The following is a 27,283-nucleotide window of genomic DNA, read 5'->3' as shown; positions in this document are numbered from 1 at the left end:
CACAACAGAAGCACCCTGAATTTTTGGAGAGACCAGTGGATCTTTTGGGGGTCAGGAGTCCCTCAATCCCTGCATTGGAGGAAAAGGAATGTAGCTTGGCCAGCTGGTTAGGATCAAGGAGGAGCTCTGGGGCAGGGTGGGGCTGTGCTCCTGCTGGCTGGCTGGCTGGCGGGCTGGCGGGCTCACCTCTCTTCTCTTCCCTGCTGCAGCACAGCAAGGCCCTACCCCCTACCTGCAGGCTGTGCAGCCATGTTCTGGGTGCCCTGAGCCTACAGAAGCCCATGGGGAGCCCTAGACTAGCAGCCCTGCTCCTGCCTCCTCTCCTACTGCTCTTAGGTCTTTCTGCCTCTGCCAGGACTGGCTACTCCTACTTGCCCCGTTGGAACACCGGCTGTCTGCTGGCCTCCCACATGGTAAGGTGCCGCTGCCCGGTGGGGAAACCTACCGGCACAGGCTGATCCACCTCCTTACTCCATGCCTGCCTGCTCTCCCCTCTCTACCTCTCCAGCCCCTCTGCTCTGGTGGTAGCCTCTGCAGTCCTCTATACAGTCAGCAAAGTGTAGCCCAGGTCCCAGGCAGTGTGGAGCTGAGAAAAGGGGATGGGCTATTAGCTTATGGGCAGCAGACTTAGACAATGTGAAGTAAAGATTCCAGGGAGAACGCTCCTTATGGAAATCCTTACTAACACTAGCTCTCTCCTTTCTTTTCCCTACTGGGCCCTGTACTTCAGGATGACAGTTTCTCTGGTGAGTTTCATTTCTTATCCTGCCCCGTCTCCCCAAACCTCTTTTTGTGACAAATCCTCAATAAGCCCTTCATCCTAAATTTTGGTTCCTGGCCTGTGAAGTAGCATAGGATTAAGGGAAAAGTCCCTGGTTTGGAGTAAGGACAAGCCTGGATTTGCACTGCTGTCCTGCCAGGGACTTTACGCATAGCCTCAGGCGATTTACTTAACCCCCTCAAAGTTTCTGTTCTCAGAATTATAGTCTTGTTGTTGTTATATGTCATAGAATGGGTTCTGACTCTTAGCAACCCCATATAGGGTTTCCAAGGAGCAGCTGGTGAGCTTGAATAGCCGACCTTGGGGTTCAAACCGGCCTTCCAGTGCATTAACCCACAGTGCCACACCAGGACCCCGGGAATTATAGTAGCATGGTAGAAATGATTATCTGACTGGCAGAACCTGGAGACTATGGCCCTTGGTCCCCCTTCAGGTCTGAACTCACCCCCGTTGCTTAATTTTCATCGAAGAAATAGATAGGTATATAGGGGGGACAACAATACTGGGGAGGTCTGCACACCATAGAATGGTCAACTTTTGAGATCAAAAGGGCAGCATTTACCCAGGGACAATGTTCAGAAGGGTTGGGAAAGAAGGAGGACTGGAAACAGGAACCACAGGGAGAAAGTGGGATACCAGGGAGGGGATTGCAGTCACTGAGGTGAAACAAAGTGTATGATTTGTTGAATGTAAAACTGATGATCTGCTCTGTGAACCTTCACTCAACTCCCAATAAAAAGATTTATTAAAAAAAGAAATGATTGTCTGATGAAGACAGTGTTGCTTTTGAATAGTGAGAAGGATTAAAATGGGTAGAACCCACTGTAAGTGTTGGCTCCCCCCTCAATTGGTCCCCAGCTCCTCTTAGCACTACAGAGAGACAATAACCCTTCATATCTATGGTGCTTTCCTCTTTTACAAAGCATGTCCCCACACATTATCTTACTTGATCTTTACAACAGCACCATTTTGTGAATGAAGAAGCCAGGCTACCAGAACTTCCATAATTTGCTCAAGGCCATCCTTCTAGGATATTAGAGATAGAGTTAAGCTTCAAGCCCAGCTTGTCTGAGGCAAGAGGAATATCCTTGGGCCATTTCACTGGATTTCTTTACTCATCTTTTGCAGAAGGCCCTGCCCCTACTCTTAGCCATACCCATTTGGCCCTCTTCATCACAAAGCCCTGGTGTGCTTCGGTCTGCCACTGTCTGTGCTGTTTGTGCCTGCAACTTATGTCAAAGCCTTCAGGTATGAGAAACAGCCCCTGAGTCATTCTCCCATTCTCAGTGGAGATGTGACTATTGCAGGGGGGCAGGCTGGGGTGGAACCGCCTAGGTTGACACAAATGGGACTTGTCATCCTGTAACAGATGTTTGTCCTTCTGATGTCAACCTCAACATGAACCTTGTTGTTTTTTTATAGTGCCATTGAGTCAGTTCTGACTCATAGCGACTCTGTATAGGGTTTCCGAGGAGCAGCTGGTGGGTTTGATCTGTTGATCATGTGGTTTGAAGTCCAGTGTTGGTCCTACAGCGCTACACTAGGAGTCTAACATGAACTTAGATCGTCCTATTTGACTTAAAAAACACACAGCCAATCTAATATTCTTGAGTTCAATTGTATCACTTTGTGAAGGTGTTTTTCTTTTCAGCTGGTACAAATCCTTGGAATTAAAATTTTTTTTTTCAGTTATATGAATTTATTATTTTCTATTTGTGGATTCCTGGTGTACTGCCGTGGGTTAAGTTCAGTTTGAACCTCAAGGTTGGAGGTTCAAGCTCACCAGCCACTCCTCGGAAACCCTATACAGGGTCACTATGAGTCAGAAATGACTCGATGGCACTTAACAACAACGACTTCCTATTTGTAAAGTAGGATCCACTTTCATGTTGAACTCTGTATTTTCAATGCCTAGCTCAGTGTCTGGTATGTACTAAATGCCTATATGTACACTGCTTGTCTTTGAGTGCTGCTAACCCAAAGGCTAGAGACTTGAGTCTGTCTAGAGGCACCTTAAGGAGCTCTGGTAGTGTAGTGGTTACAAATCAGGTTGCGAACCGCAAGGTCAGCAGTTCGAAACTACCAGTTGTTTTGTGGGAGAAAGATGAGGCTTTCTGCTCCTGTAAAGATTTACAGCCTTGGAAACCCTGTACAAGGTCCCTATGAGTCGGAACCAACTCCATGGCTCATAACCAACCAACCAACCAGAAGTAACTTGGAAGTAAGGCCTGGCAATCTACCTTTGAAAACTCAGCTATTAAAACACATATTGGGTCACCTTGAGCCAGAGTTAACGCTACAACTGCTTAGGAATTGGAAGTTTCTAATTTTTCATTATTATATAGTTTTTTTTCTGTACTTAAGAAACAAATCCTCTTATTATTGTATTGTAACTTTCAGGACTAAAGAAGCGAAATCTTTGGCATCATTTTCCTCCTTGGTGTAAAATGACTTACTGTCTAACACTGGGGTGCATCTCCAGGTAGGGGAGGGGCAGAGAGGTGCTGGAGAGTAAGTGTGACTTCCTATCCTGCACAGGCCTTCGGTGGAGCTGGTTCCATTTCCTGGTGCAGAAATCCCAGAGGTCTTACAGGCTCAGGTTCTGTAGGGAACACAGGATGTCAGCTTCCGCTCAGGTATGCTCCCTGCCAGCTCCAGCCCTGTTCTGTGCCCTGAAGCCCTATCCCTTCTGTCTTTTCTAATTGTGCTCTTCAGCCATGCCAGGGAGATGGCAAGTGTGGAGATGAAGTGGGATCTCAGCTAATGAAACTGAGGTTGGAAGAAGTTGAGCAACTTGCCTGTAGTGTCCAGGTTCCAGAGACAGGAATAGATGCCAAGTTTTCTGACTCCTGGCCTAAGGCTAACCTTGTTCTCTGCTTACAGAGGAAGCTGAAGGTTCACATCCCCGTCCCCTCCCCAGACATCCCCCATGAGGTGCTGCGCTTTAAAAGGACCCAACCTACAGATCCGGAGGCAAAGGAAGGTCCCCCCAGACTGGACTCGCAGAAAGATGGAAGTAGGAATGGGGTGTGATAAGAGATGGACTCTGTCAAGTAGTGGTGTCTGTGCTAAGCTCAGATGCTACGGCCAAAAGCCACTAGGTGTCCCTTCTCCCCAGGACCTGAGTTCTCCTTTGATTTGCTGCCTGAGACACGGGTTATTCGGGTGACCATTCCTCCAGGCCCAGAGGTCAGCGTGCGTCTTTGTCACCAGTGGGTATTGGAGTGCGAAGAGCTGAGCAGTCCCTTTGATATCCAGGTATGGAGTGATACCCCCTGCAAAAAGCCAGGCCACACAGTGCTGGAGCTTAAGGGGCCTACCCATTGTACAGATGAGGAGACCAAGGCCTAGACAGGGAAAGTATTTGCCCAAGCCCTCACCATGAATGGCTAGCAGAGAAATGGAATGCGGAATTTACTCCAGTGAGAGGAAAACTCAGTGTAACACAGGTAGCACTAAAGTCTTTTCTGTTCCTTTAAGAGGTTGGTATTCTTCCATCTCCCTCCCTTATAACCTTTGTTCTTGTCCCTTGGGATATCCTCTACGCCCCCAACCCAGGCTAAGACCCCACAAAACTCCAGTTTTCACAGACACTCCTGGTCATAGCTAATGCATTTGCAGGGACCCATGATACACCCCTGGGGCCCTCAGCCCTCTTCGTGTATAAAATGGTGATGCTACTTTGCCAAGTCACTGTGTGGCCTGGCTGGAATTTACTTAATTGGGTTATTGCTTTTATCACCTAGCAACCTGCCTGGCACACAGGAGGTGCTCAGTAAATGTTTCTTTCTTTCTCTGTCTCCTTCTCCTACCCCAATATATTGAGACACTTATACAGCAAATTGTCAGTCTACAGAACAAGAGCCCCCTGAGAGGAAATTGCCCAATGAAAGAAATGAGTTTCCTATCAGAGGAAAAGTGTTGGCCAAGATCCCAGACTCCTCCTGCCCTTGTTCAGGGTACCTGTGTCCTTTGTCAGGCATGTCTTCTTCTCTTCCTTTGCTGCTTTGTCTACAGGAAATTGTGCCTGGGGGCCACATTGTTGACCTGCCTTATGAATTCCTTCTACCCTGCCTGTGCATAGAGGTAAGCAGAGGAAAGGGTGTGGGTTGTTCCTGGCTCTCCTGCAAGCTCCCTCAGGTACTGCAGTTGGTCAAGCCTATCTTCAATAAATCAGACTTAAAAGTGGCCAGGGGTTGCCAAGCTGCTTGGGAAGACTTGTCTGAGCATGACTGCGTGCCACACACTGGGTCTGATACAGAAGGGTTCTGCTGAACATAGGACACTCTTGAGGTGATGACTCTAGAGTAGACAGCTGCTCTTCACTGTGTGCTCTGGAGTCAAAATAGGGCTGTGTGGCCACTGCTGGTTTCCATCTCCTCAAAATCTTCTCCCCACTAGCCCTCCATGACAATCCCCTCTACTCCCTACATATCCGAGGTACCTACCATTAAGTCTTCCTTGGATTAGACAGAAAGGTTCAGCGAGTCTTGTCACCCAGGAGGAGATGAAAGACAAGGTGTAGGCAGAGACCTATAGCACTGTGGACAGTTGGGGGTTTGGGTAGACCAGGGTGAGGACCAACACTGGGCATGGGGCACCTTGGAGACAGCTGAGAGAAGAGGCCAGGGAAGTCCAAAGGTCGAGCAATGTGGATTTCTCCATCTCACTTGTTCTTTGCAGGAGAAGGGGAGTCAGCCCCTCACTTGCTGATTTCTTCCCCCAGATGCCCAGATGCCAAGCACCACCCACTCTTCCCCACACTCCGCATTGCTCCCTACCTCAGTTCCTTGCCAGCTCAGACAGCTTGCACCAGCATCAGGTAAAACCATTCTGACTGTCCATGCCTGTCCTCTGACCCTGCAGGCGTCCTACCTGCAAGAGGACACTGTGAGGCGGAAAAAATGTCCCTTCCAGAGCTGGCCTGAAGCTTGTGAGTGCTGCTCCTGTGTCTTTTGTGCATTTACACTTCTCTCTCTCACATGCACACACACACATACACATACTTCCCACCGGTGTTGGAGGAGGTCCCCAGAAGGCCTGCAGATACTCCCTAGCTACCATGTGTACCAGGCAGCCTGCTCACAAGTCAGGAGTACTGACCACTGATGAGGTACTGTGAGAGGTTCGGAAATGAGACCCAGTAGCTGGTGTCCTAAGAAGACCTGGGGTCACATCTCAGGTCTGCCACATTTTCTTCCCTAAGTCTCAAATTTCTCCAACTGTAATATGGGAATATGATCCGTGCCATACCTTACTTTCAAATGGTTTGTGAAGCTTGAATTAAATAAAGCTTGGTGATATCTAAAGCACTATAGGCACCTGGTTATCCTTCAGCTGGAGAGACAGAACATTCAAATGTAGCCAATGAATAGCACAAAATAGTTTTCAGTACAAGGCAGGCTAGAATTATGAGCTAGGTAGGCCTCAAAGCAAAAACTCAGGAAAAAAGGGAGAAGAGCACAAAGACTGTAGTGGGCAGAGGAGGTCTCTGTAGAAAAGGTGGCACCGAAATTGGAGCTCAGGCTTTAGAAACAAGACAAAGGAGGGGAAAGGTTCTGGAAGGGCAGAGATGTGAAGATTTTTTGAGTTTGGGGAGCTGGTAAGAATGGACGCCTAGGAAGGAGAGGAGACGGTGGATAGAAAAAGTAATATGGGGATGCTGGGAAAGGGATGCTCATTTGTTGAGTACTTAGCTGGGCTGGGAACCATGCTGGACATGAACACAAATGTCATCTGATGCCCTGAGGATGAGGGTGGCAAGCTGGGGCTGATGGGACTTTACCCTCTCACCTGCCATTGCCCAGATGGCTTGGATTTCTGGAAGTCAGTGCGTTTTACTGACTACAGTCAGCACAACCAGATGGTAATGGCCCTGACCCTCCGCTGCCCACTGAAGCCAGAGGCCTCCCTCTGCCAGAGACATGGCTGGCATGCCCTCTGTGAAGACCTCCCTAATGCCACAGCTCGAGAATCAGAGGGGGTGAGCACAGTCTCTCAGGGCCCGGGGGCAGGGTAGGGGCCTAGGGACTTTCTCCCTGACTAACTTCCATCTCCCTCTGCAGTGGTATGTTTTGGAGAAAGTGGACTTGCACCCCCAGCTCTGCTTCAAGGTTAAACCATGAGGGAGAGGTGGGAGGGCTAGGTCTTGTGGGGGAGGCATGGGTGCTCGCTTTCCCATGACCTAGCCCATGCTGACTCTCCACCCCTGTACTTCTCAGTTCTCTCTTGCCAACAGCAGCCATGTGGAATGCCCCCACAGGACTGGTGAGCCAAGAAATGACTTTGTCATTTCATTCTCACCCAACTGTGACCAAGCCAAACCCGAGCCCTGCCCTGACTCCCCATCAGCTGCAACCCATGAGCAGGATCTCTCATGTGATGTCCTCTCCCACTCTCCTGGGCAGTGTCATCCTGGAATGTCAGCCTGGACACACAGGCCCAGCAACTGATCCTTCACTTCTCCTCAAGGACGCATGCTACTTTCAGTGCAGCCTGGAGCCACACAGGTTTGGGGCAGGACAGCTTGGTGCCCCCTGTGTATAGTGTCAGCCAGGTAAGGCCTAGCCAGGGCTTACACCCCACCCCCACCACTACTTGGGTAGGTAGCAGCAGCCAAAGCCCTGACTTACACTACCTGGTTCATTTATTGACTTGATCAGCCTTTATTCAACTGGCTTCTCTGTCAAGGGTATTTGATGGCGCAATTTCTAAACCTTTTACTTTGGAACTTACAAGGTTAACCAGAGACTAGGGATTCACCTTCCCACAGGCATCTGTTTTCTGGCCCCATTTTATACTGATGTTGTTGTTACTGCTAAGTGCCTTGGTGTTAGTTTCAACTGATAGCGATCCTGTATATGGTTGGCTACTGAGTTTAAACTGGTCAGCAGTCCAGGGCTTATCCTACAGCTGTTCTCTACCACTGTTTTCCTACTGTACAAGGCACCTGTGCAGAAGTTCTTGGACTCTCTACAGAGGCACAGATCCTCGAAGTCAGTGTGCTTGTTGCAGAAAAGTGAGATTTAACTCGATTATGTAGTCTAAAATCAGTGGCACAGCAGACTCTCTTGCATGCATCTGATACAAAACTACAATCACACTACCTGCAAAACCACACGTGAAAAACCACAGCAACAAGCTAAGCATGACTAGCTCTTTCCAGTTCTTTCTTAAATGCTCACTTGCTACTTATTCATTTTGTAGTTTGTGAATGCTCCCAAGCAGAGCCCCCCCCCCAACATTACCCACTGCCATCGAGTCAATTCTGACTCACAGTGATTCTATAGGACAGAGTAGACCTGTCCCATAAGGTTTCTGAGGCTGTAATCTGTGTGTATGGAAGCAGACTGCTACAGCTGTCTGCCATGGAGTGGCTGAGGGATTCAAACTGCAGACCTTTTTTGGTTAGCAGTTGAGTGCTTAGCCACTTTGCTCCCAGGGGTCCTTTCCCAAGCAGACAGGGTAGTAAAGGCTTAAGATTTAAGACAAAGTCATGTGGGATAGGAGTTCTGGTGTGGCGCTGCAGGATAATGTGCTGGGGACTGCAAGGTCAGTTTGAGCTGCAAAGTCAGCAGTTGTAAACCCACCAGCCACTCCTTGGAAACCCTATACAGGGTTGCTATGAGTCAGAACCAATTCGAAGACACTTCACAGCAACAACAGTATGAGGGATCATTTAACACTGAAAGTGAAATCTATCAACTTATTTGTCTGAATTGGGAAAAGTTTACATTTATTGTGTTCAGCCATGATTTGAGAGCCTCTGAGTCAGCACCAGCCAACAAGCAGGCAGGAGATCAGGGTCTGAGCTAGGAGTAAGGGACAGAGGGCAGCAGCAAGTGTCTCCAAAGGAGCAGGAGATTGTGGGCAACTCTCTAATCAGCATCTAGAACACAGGGAAGAGCCAAATCCCGCTGGCAGGTGGCAATTAATTCTGTTCAGTTCAGTAAGCATTTATTTGGATGCCTACTCTGTGCCCACCCAGTATTAGGCCATGGTAGACACAAGAGACGTCTATGTCTATGGTGTCTTCTGCCGTTAAAGACTTCACAGTCTAATGTTGTTGTTGTTAAGTGCTGTCGAGTCAGTTCCTACTCATAGTAACCCTGTATAGGGTTTCCAAGGAGCAGCTGGTGGGTTTGAACTGGCAACCTATGGCCAGCAGTCCAGTGCTTATTCTACAGACACCACACCAGGACTTCACTCTAATACCAGCTACTACTAATAAAGGAGTATACAGTACAGGAAGCATTCCTGGGCAGTGCAAAGGGTTAATGCACTTGGTTAGCTGAGAGACTGGAGGTTTGAGTCTACCTAGAGGCACCTCAGAAGAAAGTCCTGGTGATCTACTTCTAAAACCATCAGCCACTAAAAACCCTATGGAGACACACATGGGTTATTGTGAGTCAGAATCTACTCCGTAGCAACTGTTTTTTTGACTTTGTGCTCTCACAAAGATTTACAGCCTTGGAAACCCTATCAGGGTGACTATGAGTCGGACTCGATAGCACCTAACAACAGTATTAAAGGCATTAAGGACTTTCACAGGCATAGTCCCATTTGCTGCTCAAACAACTACGGAGTATTTTTCATCCCGTTTGAACTGCAAGATTGGCGGTTCAAGCTCACCAGCTGCTCCTCAGAAATCTTATACAGGGTCGCTATGGGTCAGAACTGACTTGACAGCACTTAACAACAACATACAAGTAAAGGAACCCTGGTGGTACAGTGCTTAAATCTCTGGGCTGCTAACCAAAAAGTCAGGGGCTCAAACCCCCCAGCCACTCTGCAGAAGAAAGATGTGGCAGTCTGATTCTGTACAGATTTAGAGCCTTGGAATCCCTATGGGGAAGTTCTGCTGTGTCCTATAGGGTCACTATGAGTCAGACTTGGTTTTGGTTATATAAGTGAAGAACCTGAGGCTCAGGGAAGGGAAGTATTACCTATCTCCTTGAAAAGATCATGCAGCTTGGAACCACAAAAGTAAGAGTTAAAGCTGAACCTAGGTCTCCTCATTCTACAGTTTGCATCCTTTCCAATGGACATGACACCCCTTCAGTTATGCTAAAGAGTGAACAGTTGAGCTGTCTGAGCTGATGGAGGCCAGGGCCAGTGTCTGCCCCAGCCGTCTCTCCTCAGGACTTGGCACAGTTGACACTCAGAGACTGTCTCTTGGTAACTGCCCGAAGGCCTAAGAAGAATGTGTGCAGCAGTTCAGATCAGGGAGAACTGACGTGGCCAGGGAAGGCTTCTTGTCCAAGGTGGCACTTGGGCTTAAGCCTGGTTAGAATTTGGAGGAAGCAGGGAGACAAGAGGAACAGCGTAAGCAAAAAGACTCAGGGGCTGGGCAGTGCCTGATTTGTCTCTGTGGGGACGGTCATTCTGCTCTTTGTTCCTACAGACCCAAGGCTCCAGTCCGGTGACACTAGACCTCATCATTCCCTTCCTGAGGCCAGGGAGCTGTATCCTGGTAAGGAACTCTACCCTCCTACCCATAGTTCCCTAGCATATGCCTTCCACAGGTAGCACAAAGGGTAAATCCAGTCTGCAGAAATGTTTGGTTTGGCCAGTATAATGTCTGAAACTGGAATTAATTGCCCCCATTTAAATACTGAATCTGTTATGTTAACACACACACATATACACACACAAAATGAATTTCTGGCTTCTCTTTAAAAATTGGAAAACCGGAGGCTCCGTGCCCACGTTCTGACACGGTGTTGCCTTAGTCAGGGCCAGTGCTCTCCTGGGCCTCACTGTCTCCTGGCCAGATCTCTGCATTTGCTTTATGAGCTTGCAACCCCTGAGTTGTTTGGTGCCAGGATCTATACAATCCCTGCATTTGGTGGAGTTCCCTATCCCATGGAGACACCCCCTGCTCCACTCCCACCCCAGATTCAGCTTCCCCTGGGAGGGGCAGATACTCTGGCTCACAGTAGTGGGGGCGCTCTGTGCCCTCAGGTATGGCGGTCAGATGTCCAGTTTGCCTGGAAACACTTCTTATGTCCAGATGGTGAGTTCTTGGGAGGTGGAGGGGTTGGGGGCGCATTAAGAGGGAGGTTGGGCACTGCTCAGCCTCACCTTGCATGACTCAGTCTCCCATAGACGGCTGGGACTCTTGATCCTGGTACTGCTAGCCCTCACCACCCTATTGGGTATTGTTCTGGTCCTCGCCCACCGGCGCCCACTGTCTGGTAAGTTCACCGGGAGGTAACAAGGGGATTCAGACCTGCCCAGTTCCTAGCCTAGATGTGTACCCACCCTGTCCTTGCCCAGGTTGCCTTCTCAAAGAGCCATATCCTAGAGAGCAGGTGGGGCAAAGGCCCTTCAGTGCGGGGTGGGGGGTGGGGTAGGGAAGGTGCTCACCGTACCAGGCCTCTGGGTAAAGAGCTAGTGGGGCCCCAATCCAGCCTGCTCTCCTCCTGCCCTAGTTCAGGAAGGGGTTTCTTTAATTAGCCAAGGCTCTGTATAGGCGAGGGCTGTCTTCGGTACTCACCCCCAGTGCAGATGAGGGGCTGGGAACACCCTATAGTGTAGCCCCAGAACCAAGACGTGGTCCACTGGGTTGTCCCTAAACCCCAGGCCCTGCTCCTCTATTGCTGGCGCCCCAGGTTCCGGCAGAGGGCGGCCTGTGCTGCTGCTGCATGCGGCCGACTCCGAAGTGCAGCGACGCCTGGTGGGAGCGCTGGCTGAATTGCTGCGCGCCTCGCTGGGCGGAGGCCGCGACGTGATCGTGGACCTGTGGGAAGGGACGCGCGTGGCGCGCGTTGGCCCGCTACCTTGGCTGTGGGCGGCGCGGGCGCGCGTGGAGCGGGAGCAGGGCACAGTGCTGCTTCTATGGAGCAGTACCGGCCCCGCCTGCGGCCCCGACTCCTCCGTCGCGCCCCTGTGCGCCCTGCTCCGTGCTGCTCCGCGCCCGCTGCTGCTCCTCGCCTACTTCAGCCGTCTCTGCGCCAAGGGCGACATCCCCCCACCGCTGCGCGACCTGCCGCGCTACCGCTTGTTGCGCGACTTGCCGCGCCTGCTGCGGGCTCTGGATGCCGGGACTTCGACCCAAGCCACACGCTGTGGTCGCCTCGGGGCTCGGCCGTGCCTGCGGGGTCACCTGGCGTTGTGCCGTCGGCTCGAACGCGAGGCCGCCAAACCTGTGAATCGAGGCTGAGCAGAGCTCCACTATCAAGGCTGGATCGCCGTAGTGAGCCATCTACCCAGAATCTTGGGGCACCTCCTAAGGACCACCTTAGGACCGGAAAACCCTATTTCCTGCCATCCAACCAGGCACCTCACTCACTGTTCTGCCTCTCCCCCACCGCACTCTTCCCACCCCCATTGACCCTGCATGTTCCTTCTCACACTCGGACTCTACTTCTCAGGATTCCAGAGGAGAAAGCCCCTCTGACCCCAGTCCTAATGGGGGAAGGGAATCGCCCCACTTTCTCTCTCTCAAACTCCCAGACAGAGCCTTTTGCACAGAATACATGGGAGCAGGGATAGGGGAAGTTTAGGAGTTCTGAAGGGGGATCTCCCTACAGGAGGGCAGGAGAAAGTCCCTTGTTGGTCAAGGATCCTCCTTTCCCAGGTCTCACGCTGTAGTAGGGGCAGGGAGGGAGGAAGGACTCTGGACCCAGCGAAAGAGGCGTTGGGTGATCCAAATACAAAGGTGGGACCCTGGAGAACAGGAGCTGGAAAGATGAATAAAGGCAAAAGTAATTATGAAACAATGTGCTTCTTGGTGTGGCTGGAATCCGGGCCGGCCTGAGAGTTGGAATGCACCAGCTTGTGTGTGCAGAATCCTCTGTCCACACTCACATTCACTTCTCTCACACATTCGTAGGTCATGCCTCCCAAAATATGAAGAAAATCCTCTCTGTGATGCGTCAAAAAAAAAAAAAAAGAAGAAGAAAACAGGTTAAGAAAGGTTACACTGCCAGCTATTGCAGAAGTCTGCCTGTCCTCTAGGTCCTGGGACCACACTTGGGGGCCTAGGTCAGGCAATGGAGAAAGCTCCCATTCTGTTGCCTTTTGCCCCTCCTCTGGAGCCCTTAATTCACAAAGGGAAGGAACTGTGTGAGGGACTTGAAGGTCCCAGTAGGAGAGGCCCCCCAAATCCCAGGGTTTATGTCTAAGAGTTTGATAGGAAGTGGCCCTAGGGTTCTCCAGGTCCTCAGGGATTCCCAGGGTGAGTAAGGGCTCCACACTGCCTTCTTTAGAGGCCCCTCCCAGCCAGGTGTCAAGGGAGGAGGAGAGAGAAATAAGGAGGAGGTGAAGCCACAACCCTAGTCCCAGACTGCTGGCTCCCAGGCCTGGGGCTGGTGGGAGGGACTGGGAGGGGCGGGAACAGCCAACTGCCTGCCGGGAGCCAAAACGAAAGCATTGGGACTGGGACTGGGAGGAATCGGGAGTCGGGATATCCAGGAGAGGGAGTTTGCAAGCCATCTAGGTCTGGGAGCCCAGGGCTGGGGAGGGATTCCGGTGCCTGCTGCCCACCGGCACTGGGCTGAGTGGGGGCAGGGGTGAGGGGTCTGCCCCCCCAAGGGGGGGCAGGGCAGGGCCTCCAGCCTGGGAGCCTCAGCCCCTGGAAGATGCCTGTTCCCTGGTTTCTGCTGTCCTTGGCACTGGGCCGAAGTCCTGGGGTCCTCTCTCTGGAGAGGCTTAAGGGGTCTCAGAACACGCTTCACTGCTCTCCGGTGAGTCTGGGGCCTTAGGAGGTTTGGAGAAGGCACAGGGTTCGGTCTGTGGCTCATCATGGCCACAGCCTGGCTCCAGTCATTGCCGCCACCATCAGAACTGCCCTGGCTGGTCTGTCTGGTGCTGGGAGGGGAAGTGAAGAATGGGGAGGGGTCTGTATTTCGGGAGGGGCTTAGAGTTGAAGGCCCTAAAAAGAGGTGGACTGAAGTCTAAGGCAGGGAAAGGTGATTGGATTTGGGCACGTAAATTGTTACTCTTCTTTTCTTCCCTCCCAGGGCCTCTCCTGCCAGCTCTTGGGTGAGTCTCCCTACTTTTAGAGAGAATAGAACATCTTGGGTTAGCAGAAGGAAAAGGAACTGTGCCAAACCTATGACCCCATCACCCCCTTAGCCCACGAAAAAGCTCAAAGCTTCTTGGCGCTCTGGAGGTATCAGGTGCAGAAGTCTAATTTCTAAGCAACTGCAGCTCCCATCCCGCCTTCCTATACAGATGCTGACATGCTCTGTCTGCCTGAGACCATTGAGCCTGCCCCAGGTCCCTTACTGGTACCTGCACGTCTGCAGACAGAGTTGGTGCTGAGGTGCTACCAGGAGACTGACTGTAACCTCTGTGTGCGCGTTGCCGTCCACCTGGATGTGCATGGTGAGCAAGTCTGCGACACAAAGTGTCTGCGCCAGGCCCAAGGGCCGGGGGAGCTGTTGAGCAGCACTGGCCATTCTCAGTGTTCTTCTGGAGACCTTGGCCTAAGGATCCTCAGGCCTGCCTCTGCTTCCCAAAGTCATACTAGAGCAGGAGACCTGATGGGGCCTTGTTCTTGGCTCCTTCCAGGGGACTGGGAAGAGCCTGAAGATGAGGACAAGTTTGGAGGAGCAGCTGACCCAGAGTCTAGAAAGCTTAGTAATGGTGAGAAGACCTGGCAGGCCCGACTGCCTCTTACTAGGACCTGGCCCACGGTTGCTGAGCCTGACCGACCCCTTGCCCTGTTGCTCACAGCTTCTCTGCAGTCCCAGGTCGTGCTCTCCTTCCGGGCCTCCACTACTCCACTCTGCGTGTTGCTGAAGGTGCAAGTACCCGTCTCCCTCATGAGGTCTGGTCAGTCTGTGGTATGTGGAATGAGAACAACAAAAATAACCACCTTCTAAATAGGAAATCTAAAAAGCACTTTTTCATGCACTAGCGTGTTAAGTCCTAATTCTGACGTGTGACTATGGGTGAGCCTTTTCACTCTTTGTACCTCAGTTTTCCTGTCTGTTAAGTGGCCATAAGACTAGTCCTACCTTGCTCATATATGGCTGTTGGGGTTATTAAGTGGAGTGTCACATATAAAACACCTGGTATAATGTTGAAGGGCTGTCACTGGTGAATTTAATTTTTTCTCTCATAATCCTCAAATTTGCCCCATTATTACCCCCATTTTCCAGATAAAGAAACTGAGGCTTACAGAGGGGAGATCTGTGGGCTGAGCCTACTTCTCTGGATTCATGAACTAGTGCTCTGCCCACCACACAATGTATGCACCATGTATGTACTGTGTGTTGTGGCTTCTCCCTGCCTCAAGAGGCCAAACATGATTGGAAAATCTGTTTCCACTGAGGCCAAATCGCTCAAACCCTTTGACCTCCTCTCCTGCCCCAATCAATATCTGTTTATCTGGAAAACTGGAAAATGGGAGAACACTGGCCTGGCCCACCTCACTTGTGAGATCCACTGAGGCACTGGATGTGAGAGCAAGCTCTGTAGAGAGGGATGTCCCATAGTGCATGCAGTGGGGTGTCTGTCACATTAGCTGTGGCCAGGTGATCCAGGGCAGCAGGGGTGAGAACAGGGGCTCAAATAGTCAGACCCCTTATCCCCGACCACCCTACCAAAGAGTGTTTGGACTAGAATTGGAGGTCATGAAGGGAACTTTCATGGCAGACTTTCTGGCTACATAGTATAATATATACGTGTGTGGGCAGATGGGTTCATGCCAAGGTGCCACAGTCTTTGGCCTTCTCCTCACAGGGCTCTGTATTATTTGACTGTTTTGAGACTGTCCTGTGGGGTGAGGTGCAAATCTGGTCTTACACTCAGCCCCAATACCAGAAACAACTCAACTACACACAGAAGCTGCCAGGTAAGTGACCCCAGAGCCTCCGGGTCCTGAGTCCTGGCTTCCCTAAACTTTCTCCCCTCTGGTCACTCCCATCTGCTTTCACCTTCCTCCTGGTCCCATCCACTCTTAGACAGGGGTCTGAACTCACATGCTTCCCAGAGTCACTTCTTCCTGCCGTCTCTCCCTAGGTAACAGGACTTTCTAACCCTGACGAAGCAATTCTTGGCACTGGGCAGGTGTAGGTGGTGTTTAAGGGACAGGAAGCCCTTCCCAGTGCCCTCCATCGGTTGGATCTTGCCCCTTTTCCTTGGCCCCCAACCCCACTGGAGGATTTTCTGTGATCTCTCTCCAGATTGCAGGGGGCTTGAAGTCCAGGACAGCATCCAGAACCGCTGGGGTAGGAACTAGGGCTTAAGGGGTTATGGGAGGAAGGTCAGGTTATGGAGTGTCAGACACCCTTGGAATTGGCTTCAGATCTGGGTTACCTCATCCCAGGAGCTGGTAGAGCACATTCATTCATTCATTAGACATGAACTATACAACTCTTATCTATGGGAATCTAAAGATGAATCTAAAGATGAATCTCTCACTCATTATGACATCTTTTTTAGTAATAGAACAATGGACTCAAGCCTAGCAACAATTGTTAGGATGGCTCCGGACTGGCCAGTGTTTCTTTCTTTGCGTAGGGTCACTAGGAGTAGGACACCTTAAAACAATAGGGACATTAATGTGCTTGGCTGCTAACTGAAAAGTTGGAAGTTCAGGTCTACGCGGGGACACCTCAGAAGAAAGACCCGACAATTGAAGTATTAGCCATTGGAACAGTTCTACTGTGACACACATGGGTTGCCATATTGAAATTGACTTGATAGCAGGTGGGTTATTTTAGGAACGTCTAGGAGTCCTGGAGTGGTGAAGTTGGATAAGCATTGGAATGCAAGGTTGGTTTGAATTACAAGGTTGGTGGTTCAAATCCACCAGCCACTCCTCAGAAACCCTGTACAGGGTAGGTATGAGTCAGAACCATCTCAATGGCACTTAACAACAACAACAACAATAGAGACTCAAAGGAGTCCTGGTGTGGAACTGTGATAAGCACTGGACTGCTAACCACTAGGTTGGTGGTTCAAACTCATCAGCTGCTCCTCTACTGAGTCACTATGAATAGGAACCAGTTCGATGACACTTCATAACAGTAGTAGAAACCCAAAGCATTTTCAGCATTTTTACTATGCCCCCCTACATAAAAATAAAAATAATACTAGACATAAGTCAAGGTTTTGATCACCTTTCCTAGGATCATAATTTGGATTTTGGTTTTGGTCATTTTTGTGTTTTGTTTTTGTTTTTCCTTTTTCATTGTTCTATAACATGCACACAGTAAATTGGGTAAAGTGCACTCATTGAAATGTACAATTTGATTAATTTTTGTGTATGTAGTGTTGTTGTTGTTGTTAAGTTCCATTGAATAGGTTCTGACTCACAGTGTTTCCAAGGAGTGGCTGGTGGATTTCAACTGCCAACCTTGTTATTATTAGCAGTCAGTGTTATCCCACAGTGCCACACTGGGATTCCTGCAGATATATGTTGTTGTTGTTGTTAAGTGCCGTCGAGTCGGTTTTGACCCATAGTGACCCTGTATAGGGTTTCTAAGGAGCAGCTGGTGAGCTTGAACCGCCAACCTGCATATGTATACACTTGTGTAATTACCGTCCAGGTCAAGACACAAATGCTATGATGTTTTTTAAACTACCAGTTATTTGAGTTTCATTTTTTTTTTTGGTTCCTTAAACTTAACTGGATTTGCCTCCCTGGTAATCCATTGAAGAAGGCACCAGAGCTTTGAGGATACAGATACATATCATGTACTTCATTTCTTCATTTCTTCAGTAGAAATGAAGGCAACATATATTTTCTGAGTAGTTGCTATGTGTGAGACCTGGCCCTAGGCACTATAGATAAACGAGTCATCAAAACTGACAAAAATCCCTGGCCCTCGAGGAGTTGACATGCTATTGGGAAGTCCAGAGAGAAGTGAGAGAGAATATGCTAAACACATGGAGATGTCAAATAGACTATCCAGTGGATGGAGAAAATGTCCCAGAGGCGGAGAAAGTGGTTGGGAATTGCAGTGGGTCAGAGATGGCCTCACTATAGTGAACAGGAGCTCCCTGGGTATCTGAGAGAAGGATCTACGCAGAGGGCAAAGCCAGTGGAAAGGGCCTTAGGCAGGAGTGTCTGCTGTGTTTAAGTAATAGTAAAGGGGTCAGTGTGTCTGCAGCAGAGTATTTAAAGCCAGTACCGTACCAGCAGATGAAGTTAGTGAAGTCATTTCCACCAGACTGGGTAGGGCCTTGTGAATGATTATAAGGCTCCCTCCCAGCTTTTACTGGGAGTATATGGGGAGCCACTAGAGGCTTCTGGGCAGTGGAGGGGGTTCCTTCTGCTACAGAGAGGAGACAACACTTGTCCCAAGATCATATTCTGGGGTCAGCTGCTAGAGACAAAGTCTGGTCTGAGATGGGCAGGGTCACAGGTTCTGTCCTCCAAGAGTTATTCAGTCTAAGGGGTTTGGAGGAAACACCAAAGGGTCAGTGGGCAGGCATGGCCTAGGCTTTGGTGTGCACAAATGGTGAAGGAGGTCTCTGTCTCTGTCTCCCCAGCAGCCCTCCCCTGGCTCAACTTGTCTGCAGATGGCGAAGATGTGCGCCTGGTGCTGGATGTCTCTGAGGAGCAGCGCTTCAGTGTCCTCCTGTACAGGGAACAGGATAAGGGTTCCACCACATCCAAGTGGCAAGAAAACATTGTGAGCTCACTCCTACTCTCAAATCCATTCCTGACCTAGACCAATGCTAAGGGGACCTTTGAAGAGGGCACAGAGACCCAGGCCCAAAGCAAGGGAATTCTGGTGGGAGGATTTCAGATACTAGGTGACAAGCAGTAGGAAATCACCACTCGGTTGCCTGAGGTCCTCAGTTTTGGCCTCCAGTCTTCCTTAACTTAACTTCCCCCCATCTGCTTGTCCTGCAGACTGGGCTGCAGAACTTTACTTTGAACAACACAGTCCTGGTTCCCTGTCTCTGTATTCAGGTAGGATCCAAGCCCAATTGGACCCCAGGGGAAGGGGAATTGGTAAGGGTGGTAGCCCCTACCTTCCTGGTCTTAACATTCTCCATACTCCTCTTTGAGGTAGAAACCCTGGCCTCCTGAGCTGCCTGGCCCTGCTTGACCCCTGCTCTCCCTCACCTCCTGCCTGTTACAGTCCAGAATGTTCTTCCTAACCTTCCATCCACAGGACTCTTACATACAAACTTTGCAGCCCCACTCAGATGTCATCTCCCCCAATCCCTTCTTTGTTTTCCCATTGAAGGGAGAGCACATGCTATGGACTGAGACTGGTTTGAGCCCTGATTCTTCCCACTTCCTAGTCACTTCACCTCTCTGGACCTGTCTTCTATCTGGAAAATGGAAACAATAATAATACAGCTTGTTACAAGGAAGTGTACCCCCTCTGGGCTTAAATATGTTGGCTCTTTCCTCTCTCTTCAATCAACTGCACATTTAATCGGTCAACAGATCCTATCCATTTGACCTCTGACATTAGTATCTCTCATTTTGTTCTGCCATCTAAGGCCAGTTTGGGACTCTACCATTCCCTCCTCTAGACTATTTCAATAACCTCTGGCCCCAACTCCCTTCCTGGTTCCGTATTCTGCTCTCAGTTGAACTTTTTCCATTACACCTTCCCCAGGATTCTCTTTTGATTCAATTTTGTTACTTCCAAATAGAGATGTGTACTATACTACAACTACCTTACCTCCTCTCCAAACAACCAAATCCTCCCAGCTCAAATGCTGCCTATCTCCTAAAGCTCTCCCCCAGCTGACTGCTCTCCCCTTGTACTTATTTTATCTTACCTTGTCCATGTGTTGCTTGATTTCTTATCTGGGCACTTGCCTCATTTCTACTTGCACACATAGATGCTCAATGAATATTTCTGGGGTGAATTTGAGTTATTAATTTATATCTATGATTTATCCTTGCTAGAAATCTTGCTGGCACAGTGGGTTAAGTGTTGGTCTGTTAACCAAAAGGTCATCAATTGAAATCCACCAGCCGTTCCTCAGGAGAAAAATGAGGCTGTCTGCTTCTGCAAAGATTTACAGCCTCAGAAGCTGTAAATGGAGCAAGTTCCACTGTTCTTATAGGGTTGCTACAAGTTGTAACCCATTCAGTGGCAGTGGGTTTTATCCTTTCTACAACTGTGAATTCTTTCCTTGAAAGCAAAGATGTCCTATCGAATTCAAATTTAGTCATTTCCCCCAGAGCCTGGCACAGTACGTGGCACACTGTGTAATTAAGTGTTTGTTGAATGAGTAAATGAATGACTCTCTACTAGCTAGCCACAGTGATAGGACATTTAGAAGATGCTCATGAAATGTTTGCTGTGATTTAAATGTCGTCATTGCCCAGCACATTGGACCTATCACAGAGTAAGAGCTCTCTTTCTTCAAGGCTTGATGAATAAATTAATATATTATCACTAGTGCTTAGCATAGGAACTGCTCTGGTAGCGTAGTGGTTACAAGTCAGGCTGCTAATTTCATGGTCAGCAGTTCAAAGCTAGCAGCAGTTTCTCAGGAGAAAGATGAGGCTTTCTGCTCCTGTAAAGATTTCCAGCCTCAGAAACCCCATACAAGGTCACTATGAGTCAGAACTGACTCCACAGCACATCACCAACAACAACAACCACTTAGCATAGGCGATAGCCTTAACAACAACTCCCTGCCATGGACTAAATTCAGACTCATAGTGACCCTTTATAGTTTCTGAAGCTGGAAATCTTTATGGAAGCAGACACTCTTATCTGTCTCCTGAAGAGTGGCCAGTAGTTTTGAACATCTGACCTTGCAGTTAGCAGACCAGTGCTTATCTTACAACGCCACGAGGACTCATAAAAAGTCTATTGAAAGAATAAATTACTTTGTCTTCAGCATCTAGCACTGTACTTGACCTAGTAGATATTCGAAAATTGTGGAGTGTGTTTTTGAATGTCCCTGGTGCCTAGCATAATACTAAGACACATAGTTGTTGTTGTTAAGTGTCATCTAGTCAGTTCCAACTCATAGCAACCCAGTATAGGGTTTTAAGGAGTGGCTGATGGGTTTGAACCGCTGCTGGTCTTGTGTTTAGCAGTCTAGAGCTTATCATACAGTGCCACACCAGAACCCCAAGGTACACAGTAGGTAATACAAACTAAAAGTGTATTGAATGAAGATTTTACCAGTGCCTGGCATAGTGTCTGCGGGAAAGATTGATGTGTGCATGTCTTGTTATGTGCCGTGGAGTCTGTTCCGACTCATAGTGACCCTGTACAGGGTTTCTGAGGCTGTAAATATTCAAGGGAGAGGAGAGCCTCACCTTTCCCCCACAGAGCAGCTGGTAGTTTCAAACTGCTGACCCTGCGGTTCGCAACCCGATTCCTAACCACTACGCTACCAGAGCTCTGTGCTCATGTCCAAGGCCTTCAAAAAACTAGAGTTCCTAAAGTATTGGCTGAATGAATGTGTCCCCAGTGTGTGGCAGAGGACCTGAAACGGGGTGATGCTCATGGAGGGTTGACTGGGTTGAAGTGGCTTAAGGGGAACTCTGTTTCCTTTTCAGGTGTGGCCCCTGGAGCCCGATTCCGTCCGGACGGAATTCTGCCCCTTCCGGAACAGTGAGCAAACGCGGACCGGGGCTGGGGCCGGGGTGGGCATAGTGCGGGCAACGGATGCTCCTCGCAGTAACCCTGGCCCTCTCCTCGCAGGCCCCAGCGCACACCGGAACCTGTGGCTTGCCGCCCGGCTGCAACTACAATCCTCTCTGTGCTGGTTGCTGGATGTGCCATGCTCACTGCATGCTGAGGCGGCGCTGTGCTGGCGGACGCCTGGTGGGGGCCCCTGCCAGTCACTGGTTCCCCCGTTGTCCTGGAAAAACGTCACTGTGAACGTAAGTGAGGTGCAATGTAAGCGGCAAAAAAGCATAGGGATCCCCCTTCATAGCCTCATCCACTCCTCCCTCTTTCCGCAGAAAGGTAACACGTTCTCTTTGCTGAAGGGCCACCCCAACCTCTGTGTTCAGGTGAGAAGTATGCTCCAGAGCACTTGGACAACAACCCCCCCACCCCCGGAGGCCCCTAGAACAAAGTGGTAAAGTGGTTTCTGTCTTGGCGAGTTCCACCGTTTATTTTAACAATGTGGTGGGGACACCTGGACCTTACATGATAATAGCAATTGTTTCATAAAGTGGTGTGAGGATTAAGTAAAAGGAAGGCTTTGCCTTTGGGATTGGCACAGACTAAATGCTCAGCAGATGCTAGCTGCTTTTATTTTTATAACATTATAGTAATAGAATAAGGAGCTCCAGTAGCGTAGTGGTTACGAATCGGGCTGCTAACCTAAAGGCTGGCAGTTCAAAACTACCAGCTGTTCCGCAGGAGAAAGTTGAGGCTTTCTGCTCCTGTAAAAATTTACAGCCTCGGAAACCTTGTACAGGGTCGCTGTGAGTCGGAACCAACTCCACAGCACATAACAATATAGTAATAGAATGGTTTACCATACAATTTAAAAGAATGATTATAAAGATATTCCTTTATTCAGTAAATACATATCATTTACTATGTGCTAGGTGACCACCACTCATCTGTCAGTTTGTCGTACTGTGGTGGCTTGTGAGTTGCTGTGACTCTGGAAGCTATGCCACTGGTATTTTAAATACCAGCAGAGTCACCCATGGTGGACAGGTTTCAGATGAGCTTCCAGATGAAGACAGACTAGGAAGAAGGAGTGACAAACTACTTCTGAATATTTAGTCACTGAAAACCTTATGAATAGCAGAGAAACACTGTCAGATATAATACCAGAAAATGAGTCCCTCAGGTTGGAAGGCACTCAAGATGCGAGTGGGGAAGAGCTGCCTCCTCAAAGTATGGGCTCAAGTGTGTCCACAGTAGTGAGATTGGCCCAGGATTGGGCAATGTTTCATTCTGCTGTGCATAAGGTCACTATGAGTCAGTACCAACTCGCTGGCACCTAACAACAACAACAACAAGGTACTACCAGGAGTCCTGGTGTGGCACTGTAGGCTAATCACTGAACTGCTAAACCACCAGGTCAACGGTTCAAACCCACCAGTCAGCTGCTCCTTGGAAACCCTAGAGAGGGTTGCCATGAGTCAGAACCAACTTGGTGGCACTTAACAACAACAAGGCCCTACTATGTTTTAGGGACTGGGGATAGATATATCAGTAAACAATATCAGTTACTGTCCCCATCCTTAAGATGCTCGTGGTCCAATAGAGAAAGGCTGACAATATGCTTAACAAATAGATGAATTATACAGTCTGTTGTGTAAGTGAATTATAACAGTATGATGCATAAAACTGTATATAAAGCCTGTGGGGAAAGGGGCAGAAGGATAAGAAAGGATTTGGGTTGCAGTTTTCAATGGGGTGGTCAGGTGAGATCTCACTGAGAAGCTAGTGAAGTGAAACGCGAACCGAACTTGGGCTTTGCAGGAGTTTTAGGAAGAGAAAGCTCTCTTCTAACACAGATGAGTTCATGAAGCTCAGCCAGCCTTGACCCCAGGTCTTCCAAGGTCATGTCCAGCGCACAGAACCCCTAAACCCAATAGGCCTCCTCTTGCCTTCTCTTCTGGCCTTGGCTCTTGATTATCCCGATGCCCCTAACCCTATCCCTCTTTGGAGCAGGTGAGCAGCTGGGAGAAGCTCCAGCTGGAAGAGTGCTTATGGGCTGGTGAGTGGGGCTTGGGGAGGCTGAGACAAACCACTGCATTAGGGTTTACCCCTAAGTGCCAGGTCCTGGGTGTGAGGTCAAAGCATGGGGGAGATATATATGTGGCAGCCCCCTGGCAAGTCTGAGTTTCACTCAGACCGTCTCTCACCTTTTCAGACTCCCTGGGGCCCCTCAGAGATGACATGCTGCTGGTGGAGAAACAAGACTCCCAGGACAACAGATCCTTTTGTGCCTTGGAACCTAGTGGCTGTACTCCACTTCCCAGCAAGACCTCAACGGTGAGGGCTGGGGAACCCTCTTCTACAGACCCCCAGCTCCCATCTCAATCCTGGCCTCAGATCTTCACGCCACCCAATTTCCCCCTGCTGGCCTCTGGGAAGGTGGGGGTGACTTCAGATCTGGACCCTGCCCTCAGTGTCAACTGGAACCTGGTGGTCTCCTCAAAGTGTCAACCCCAGGTGACAGTCTCCTCCTTTGGCTTGGCAGAGAGCAGCTCGTTTTGGAGAGCAGTTACTAAGAGACCTGCAGTCGGGTCAATGTGAGCAGGTGAGCTAAAAGCCCTCTCCTGGCCTTGCTCTGCACCTAGCAGAGCAGAGGGCGCCAGGGAAACGCACTTTTCTTAAGCCTCCCAACTGTCCTACTCATCTACCCACCATCTTTGTGCTTATTTTGTGTCTAGCCCTGGGGTGGTGGGGTGGTGGCAGGGAGGGAAAGGCATACTTAGCTCAGCCCTTGTCCTCCAGGGGCTCACTGCTGGCAAGTGTTGTATGCTGCCCAGTCAGTTCTCATAGCAACCGTGTGTGACAGAGTGGAACTGCCACAGACGATTTTCTAGGCTGTCATGTTCACAAAGTCGATGGCTAGGACTTTCTTCCACGGAGCCGCTGGGTGGGTTCAAAGTGTCAGCTTTTCAGTTGTGCCACTGAGGCTCCTTCACACCCACACATGCTAGGTGGTGGTTTCCAGAGAAAGCTTCAAGGAAGGGTGGGCCAGATTTGACTTGGAAGAAGTAACATTCCAGGCAGTAAGTAAATCCTACACAAGGGTAGAGCACATACCTGCCGTGTGTGAGGAAAACAGCTTAGTTAAGGCTGGGAACTAGGAGAGCAGGCTCGCCAGTATTTGGTGGGTGTTAAGCCCCGAGCTGAGGGGTCTATACTTGCTCTGTGTCTTACAGCTATGGGACGACGGCCTAGAAGGGCTATGGGTCTGCCCCATGGACAAGTGTGAGTATCAGAAGAGCTCCCTTCCTGTCTAGTAGGAGTATGAACCTTGGCAGGTACCACTTCTCGGGGAAGCACATGCAATGACCTTGTCCTTCCCTGACTTGGGATAAACCAGAGGGACATTCTTCCTTCACTCAAAAAACATTCATGAGAGCTTGCAGGGATCTGAGGATCATCAAAAAGATAGAATTTCTGTCCTCACCCCAATCCTGAAAGGCTTGAGAACAATTAGCCAGCCCATCACTTAGTGAAGAATGAGTTCCTGAAGCATTTTGGAGCACAAGTACCCAGTGCTGTGAATGTCGATAGTGGAAACTGGTCTATGGATGGGGAGAGTTCAGGGAAAGGTCTGGGCTGAACTCTGCAGCAGGCTGAGCTGAGTGAAGAGAGTGGAGATTTATTTTTGTTAAGTCTTAGGGAGTGTTTTTTTGAGGAACTCCAAGGTGGTCAGCGTGACTGGAGGCCCTTGCCATGAGATGAGCATTCCGGACCTTGGAGACCAGTGCAGGGGATTTGAACTGTGTGTTAAGTACAGCAGGAGCTTGCCCAAAGCCTTTGATAAGGAAATGGCTACAACCAGATTCATAAAGAGCTCTGGGGCTGCCATGTGTATTTGAACTGGATTGAGGCAACATACACAGTGCTGTGTTGGGACACCAGTTGGAGGCCTTTACAGGACAGCAAGGTCAAGGGCCTGGCCTGTCTAGGCTTTGGGGACAGTTGAAATAATATCAGCTGACATTTGAGCACTTACTATATCAGGTACTGTATTAAGTGTTTATGTGTATTAATACTAGGTTTAGACTCCACAACCCTATGAAGTTGTTGTCAATTCCGACCCATAGCAACCCTGTATAGGGTTTCCAAGGAGCAGCTGGTGAGCTTGAATCACCGACCATTAAGTTCAAAAGACTTTATAATCTGATGCATTAGCCCACAGCACCACACCAGGAAGTTGGTTCTGTTATATCCTAATGTTATAGAACTGAGGTACCAGTGACGTCATTCTCCAAGGTCACCCAAGTAGATGCTTTTGCATTTGTTCATCTCCTGGCTGTGCCCATTCTGTGAGGCAGACTTTGGATAAGACCTTTCATTCCTCTGAGTCTCAGATGTTCTCTGGGGTTTAAGTGTGAGTCTCTAACTAGCTTGACTTCTCCTTTGGGTCTACTAGACGTCCACAAGCGCTGGGCCCTGCTGTGGTTGGCCTGCCTACTCTCTGCTGCAGTTGTGTTTCTCCTTTTCCTTTTCAAAAAGGACCGAGTGAAAGGTGAGCGCACCTCCAGTCCCCCTAGCAAGACCAGAGGGGGCTTGGGGATTGCCGCGCTCACACGCTGCCTCTGCCCCTCTCCCCTAACCTAGTGGTTAGGGCTTTGGAAGGAGGACATCCACTGTGGGGGTGAGTGTGAGCAAGCACCAGACATGGGCAGCCTCACCGCCTCCCTTCCCCTGTGTTCTTTGGGACAGTGGCTGCCAGGGGGCGTCGGGCTCTGCTCCTCTACTCCGCGGACGACGAAGCCTTCGAGCGCCTAGTAGGCGTCCTAGCATCTGCGCTGGGCCAGTTGCCGCTGCGCGTGGCCGTGGACCTGTGGAACCGACGAGAGCTGAGCGCGCAGGGCCCCCTGGCTTGGTTCCACGCACAGCGGCGCAAGGCCCTGCAGGAGGGTGGTGTGGTGGTCCTGCTCTTCTCACCCGGGGCCGTGGCGCTGTGCCGAGAGTGGCTGCAGGACCAGGCGTCCACAGCCGGGTCGCACGCCCCACACGATGCCTTCGCTGCCTCGCTCAGCTGCGTGCTGCCAGACTTCTTGCAGGGCCGGGCGCCCGGCCACTACGTCGGGGTCTGCTTCGACAAGCTGCTCCACCCAGACGCAGTGCCCGCCCTTTTCCGCACCGTGCCTGTTTTCTTGCTGCCCACCCAGCTGCGCGACTTCGTAGAGGCCCTGCTGGGGCCTGGCGCCCCGCGGCTCGGGCGGCTCAGGGAGACGGAGGAACACGTGTCCCAGGCTCTTCAGTCTGCCTTGGACAGCTGCTTTCCCGCTTGGGGGTCCCGGGACCCGGATAGAGGATGGATCGTCCAGGGGCGGGGGACAGGACTTGAATAAAGACAAACGCTGGTTTTCTGTTCGTGACTCCCACTTGCGTCTCAGCGTCTGTGTGACCAGAACGCGATGCAGTGTCCGCTTCCTCGCTGCCCTTTAAAGGTCTGGACAGGTGCTGTCCAGTGCTACCTCTGGTTGGCTAGGGTGGAATGACGCAATGTCACATGGCCAACCGCTACTGGCTGCAGCGTCGGCTCCGCCCCTCGAACTGCGGCGCTGGAGGTGGTTGTACGTTTTACGCAGGCGGCGGCGTTGAAGAGGCAGAAGCGGTCGGCGTCTGCGGGTTGGGGTGTTTTCCCTCTCCGTGGTCTGCGCGGGTCTGGACCCTACCCTGCCAACCCGTGTTCTGTGCCCTTACCTCCTGCGAGACCCCGAACCTGATCCCTTTCCCCCATAACCTGATCCGGGCTCCACCCCGCTGCACCCAGTTCCCGACTCCTCCCGCAAGACCGCCTATCCGGCCTCCTCCCCTAATACTCGGAATCTGCCCCTTCTCCCAGGCACTGTTAATCCAGCCTCTAACAGCCTGTATGCAGACCCTAAAGCTGTGCGCTGACTTCTTGATCCTGAATGCTTAGGACGCCTCCCCCAGG

General features: G+C 50.2%; 2 protein-coding genes across 2 annotated transcripts; both read left to right on the top strand.

The window, feature by feature from the left end:
- The first annotated feature begins 248 nt into the window (after positions 1 to 248).
- Positions 249 to 11,945, top strand: IL17RE (interleukin 17 receptor E). Its single transcript, XM_006872210.1, is given in 15 exon segments — positions 249 to 413; positions 731 to 746; positions 3,320 to 3,417; positions 3,665 to 3,797; positions 3,900 to 4,039; positions 4,799 to 4,867; positions 5,648 to 5,714; positions 6,589 to 6,764; positions 6,847 to 6,894; positions 7,003 to 7,048; positions 7,150 to 7,337; positions 10,185 to 10,253; positions 10,745 to 10,796; positions 10,879 to 10,977; positions 11,395 to 11,945. Coding segments are annotated over 15 exon segments (1,884 nt in total). The 5' UTR covers positions 249 to 281.
- Positions 11,946 to 13,365: 1,420 nt separating this feature from the next.
- On the top strand, positions 13,366 to 26,693 carry IL17RC (interleukin 17 receptor C). The gene is made up of 18 exons (XM_006872209.1): positions 13,366 to 13,470; positions 13,747 to 13,768; positions 13,961 to 14,113; positions 14,300 to 14,374; positions 14,465 to 14,574; positions 15,476 to 15,587; positions 15,919 to 15,963; positions 18,236 to 18,375; positions 18,600 to 18,659; positions 21,234 to 21,288; positions 21,379 to 21,560; positions 21,642 to 21,692; positions 23,320 to 23,365; positions 23,522 to 23,643; positions 23,852 to 23,911; positions 24,543 to 24,591; positions 25,766 to 25,861; positions 26,059 to 26,693. The coding sequence occupies exons 1-18, from the start codon at positions 13,366 to 13,368 to the stop codon at positions 26,691 to 26,693; spliced, it is 2,118 nt and encodes a 705-aa protein (XP_006872271.1).
- Positions 26,694 to 27,283: the final 590 nt, after the last annotated feature.

The sequence above is a fragment of the Chrysochloris asiatica genome, unplaced genomic scaffold (genome assembly GCF_000296735.1).
Source record: "Chrysochloris asiatica unplaced genomic scaffold, ChrAsi1.0 scaffold00186, whole genome shotgun sequence".
Taxonomy (NCBI): domain Eukaryota; kingdom Metazoa; phylum Chordata; class Mammalia; order Afrosoricida; family Chrysochloridae; genus Chrysochloris; species Chrysochloris asiatica.
Note: the sequence above shows the minus strand (reverse complement) of the source record. Positions and strands in the feature narration are given on the sequence as shown.

What these genes read in the sequence shown, in the direction of transcription:
- IL17RC (XM_006872209.1), top strand. Translation starts at nt 13,366, where the DNA reads ATGCCTGTTCCCTGGTTTCTGCTGTCCTTGGCACTGGGCCGAAGTCCT. An exon ending in CCAAGTGGCAAGAAAACATT is followed by an intron (nt 18,376 to 18,599) that starts GTGAGCTCACTC and finishes CTTGTCCTGCAG; the next exon opens with ACTGGGCTGCAGAACTTTAC. An exon ending in GGAAAAACGTCACTGTGAAC is followed by an intron (nt 21,561 to 21,641) that starts GTAAGTGAGGTG and finishes CTCTTTCCGCAG; the next exon opens with AAAGGTAACACGTTCTCTTT.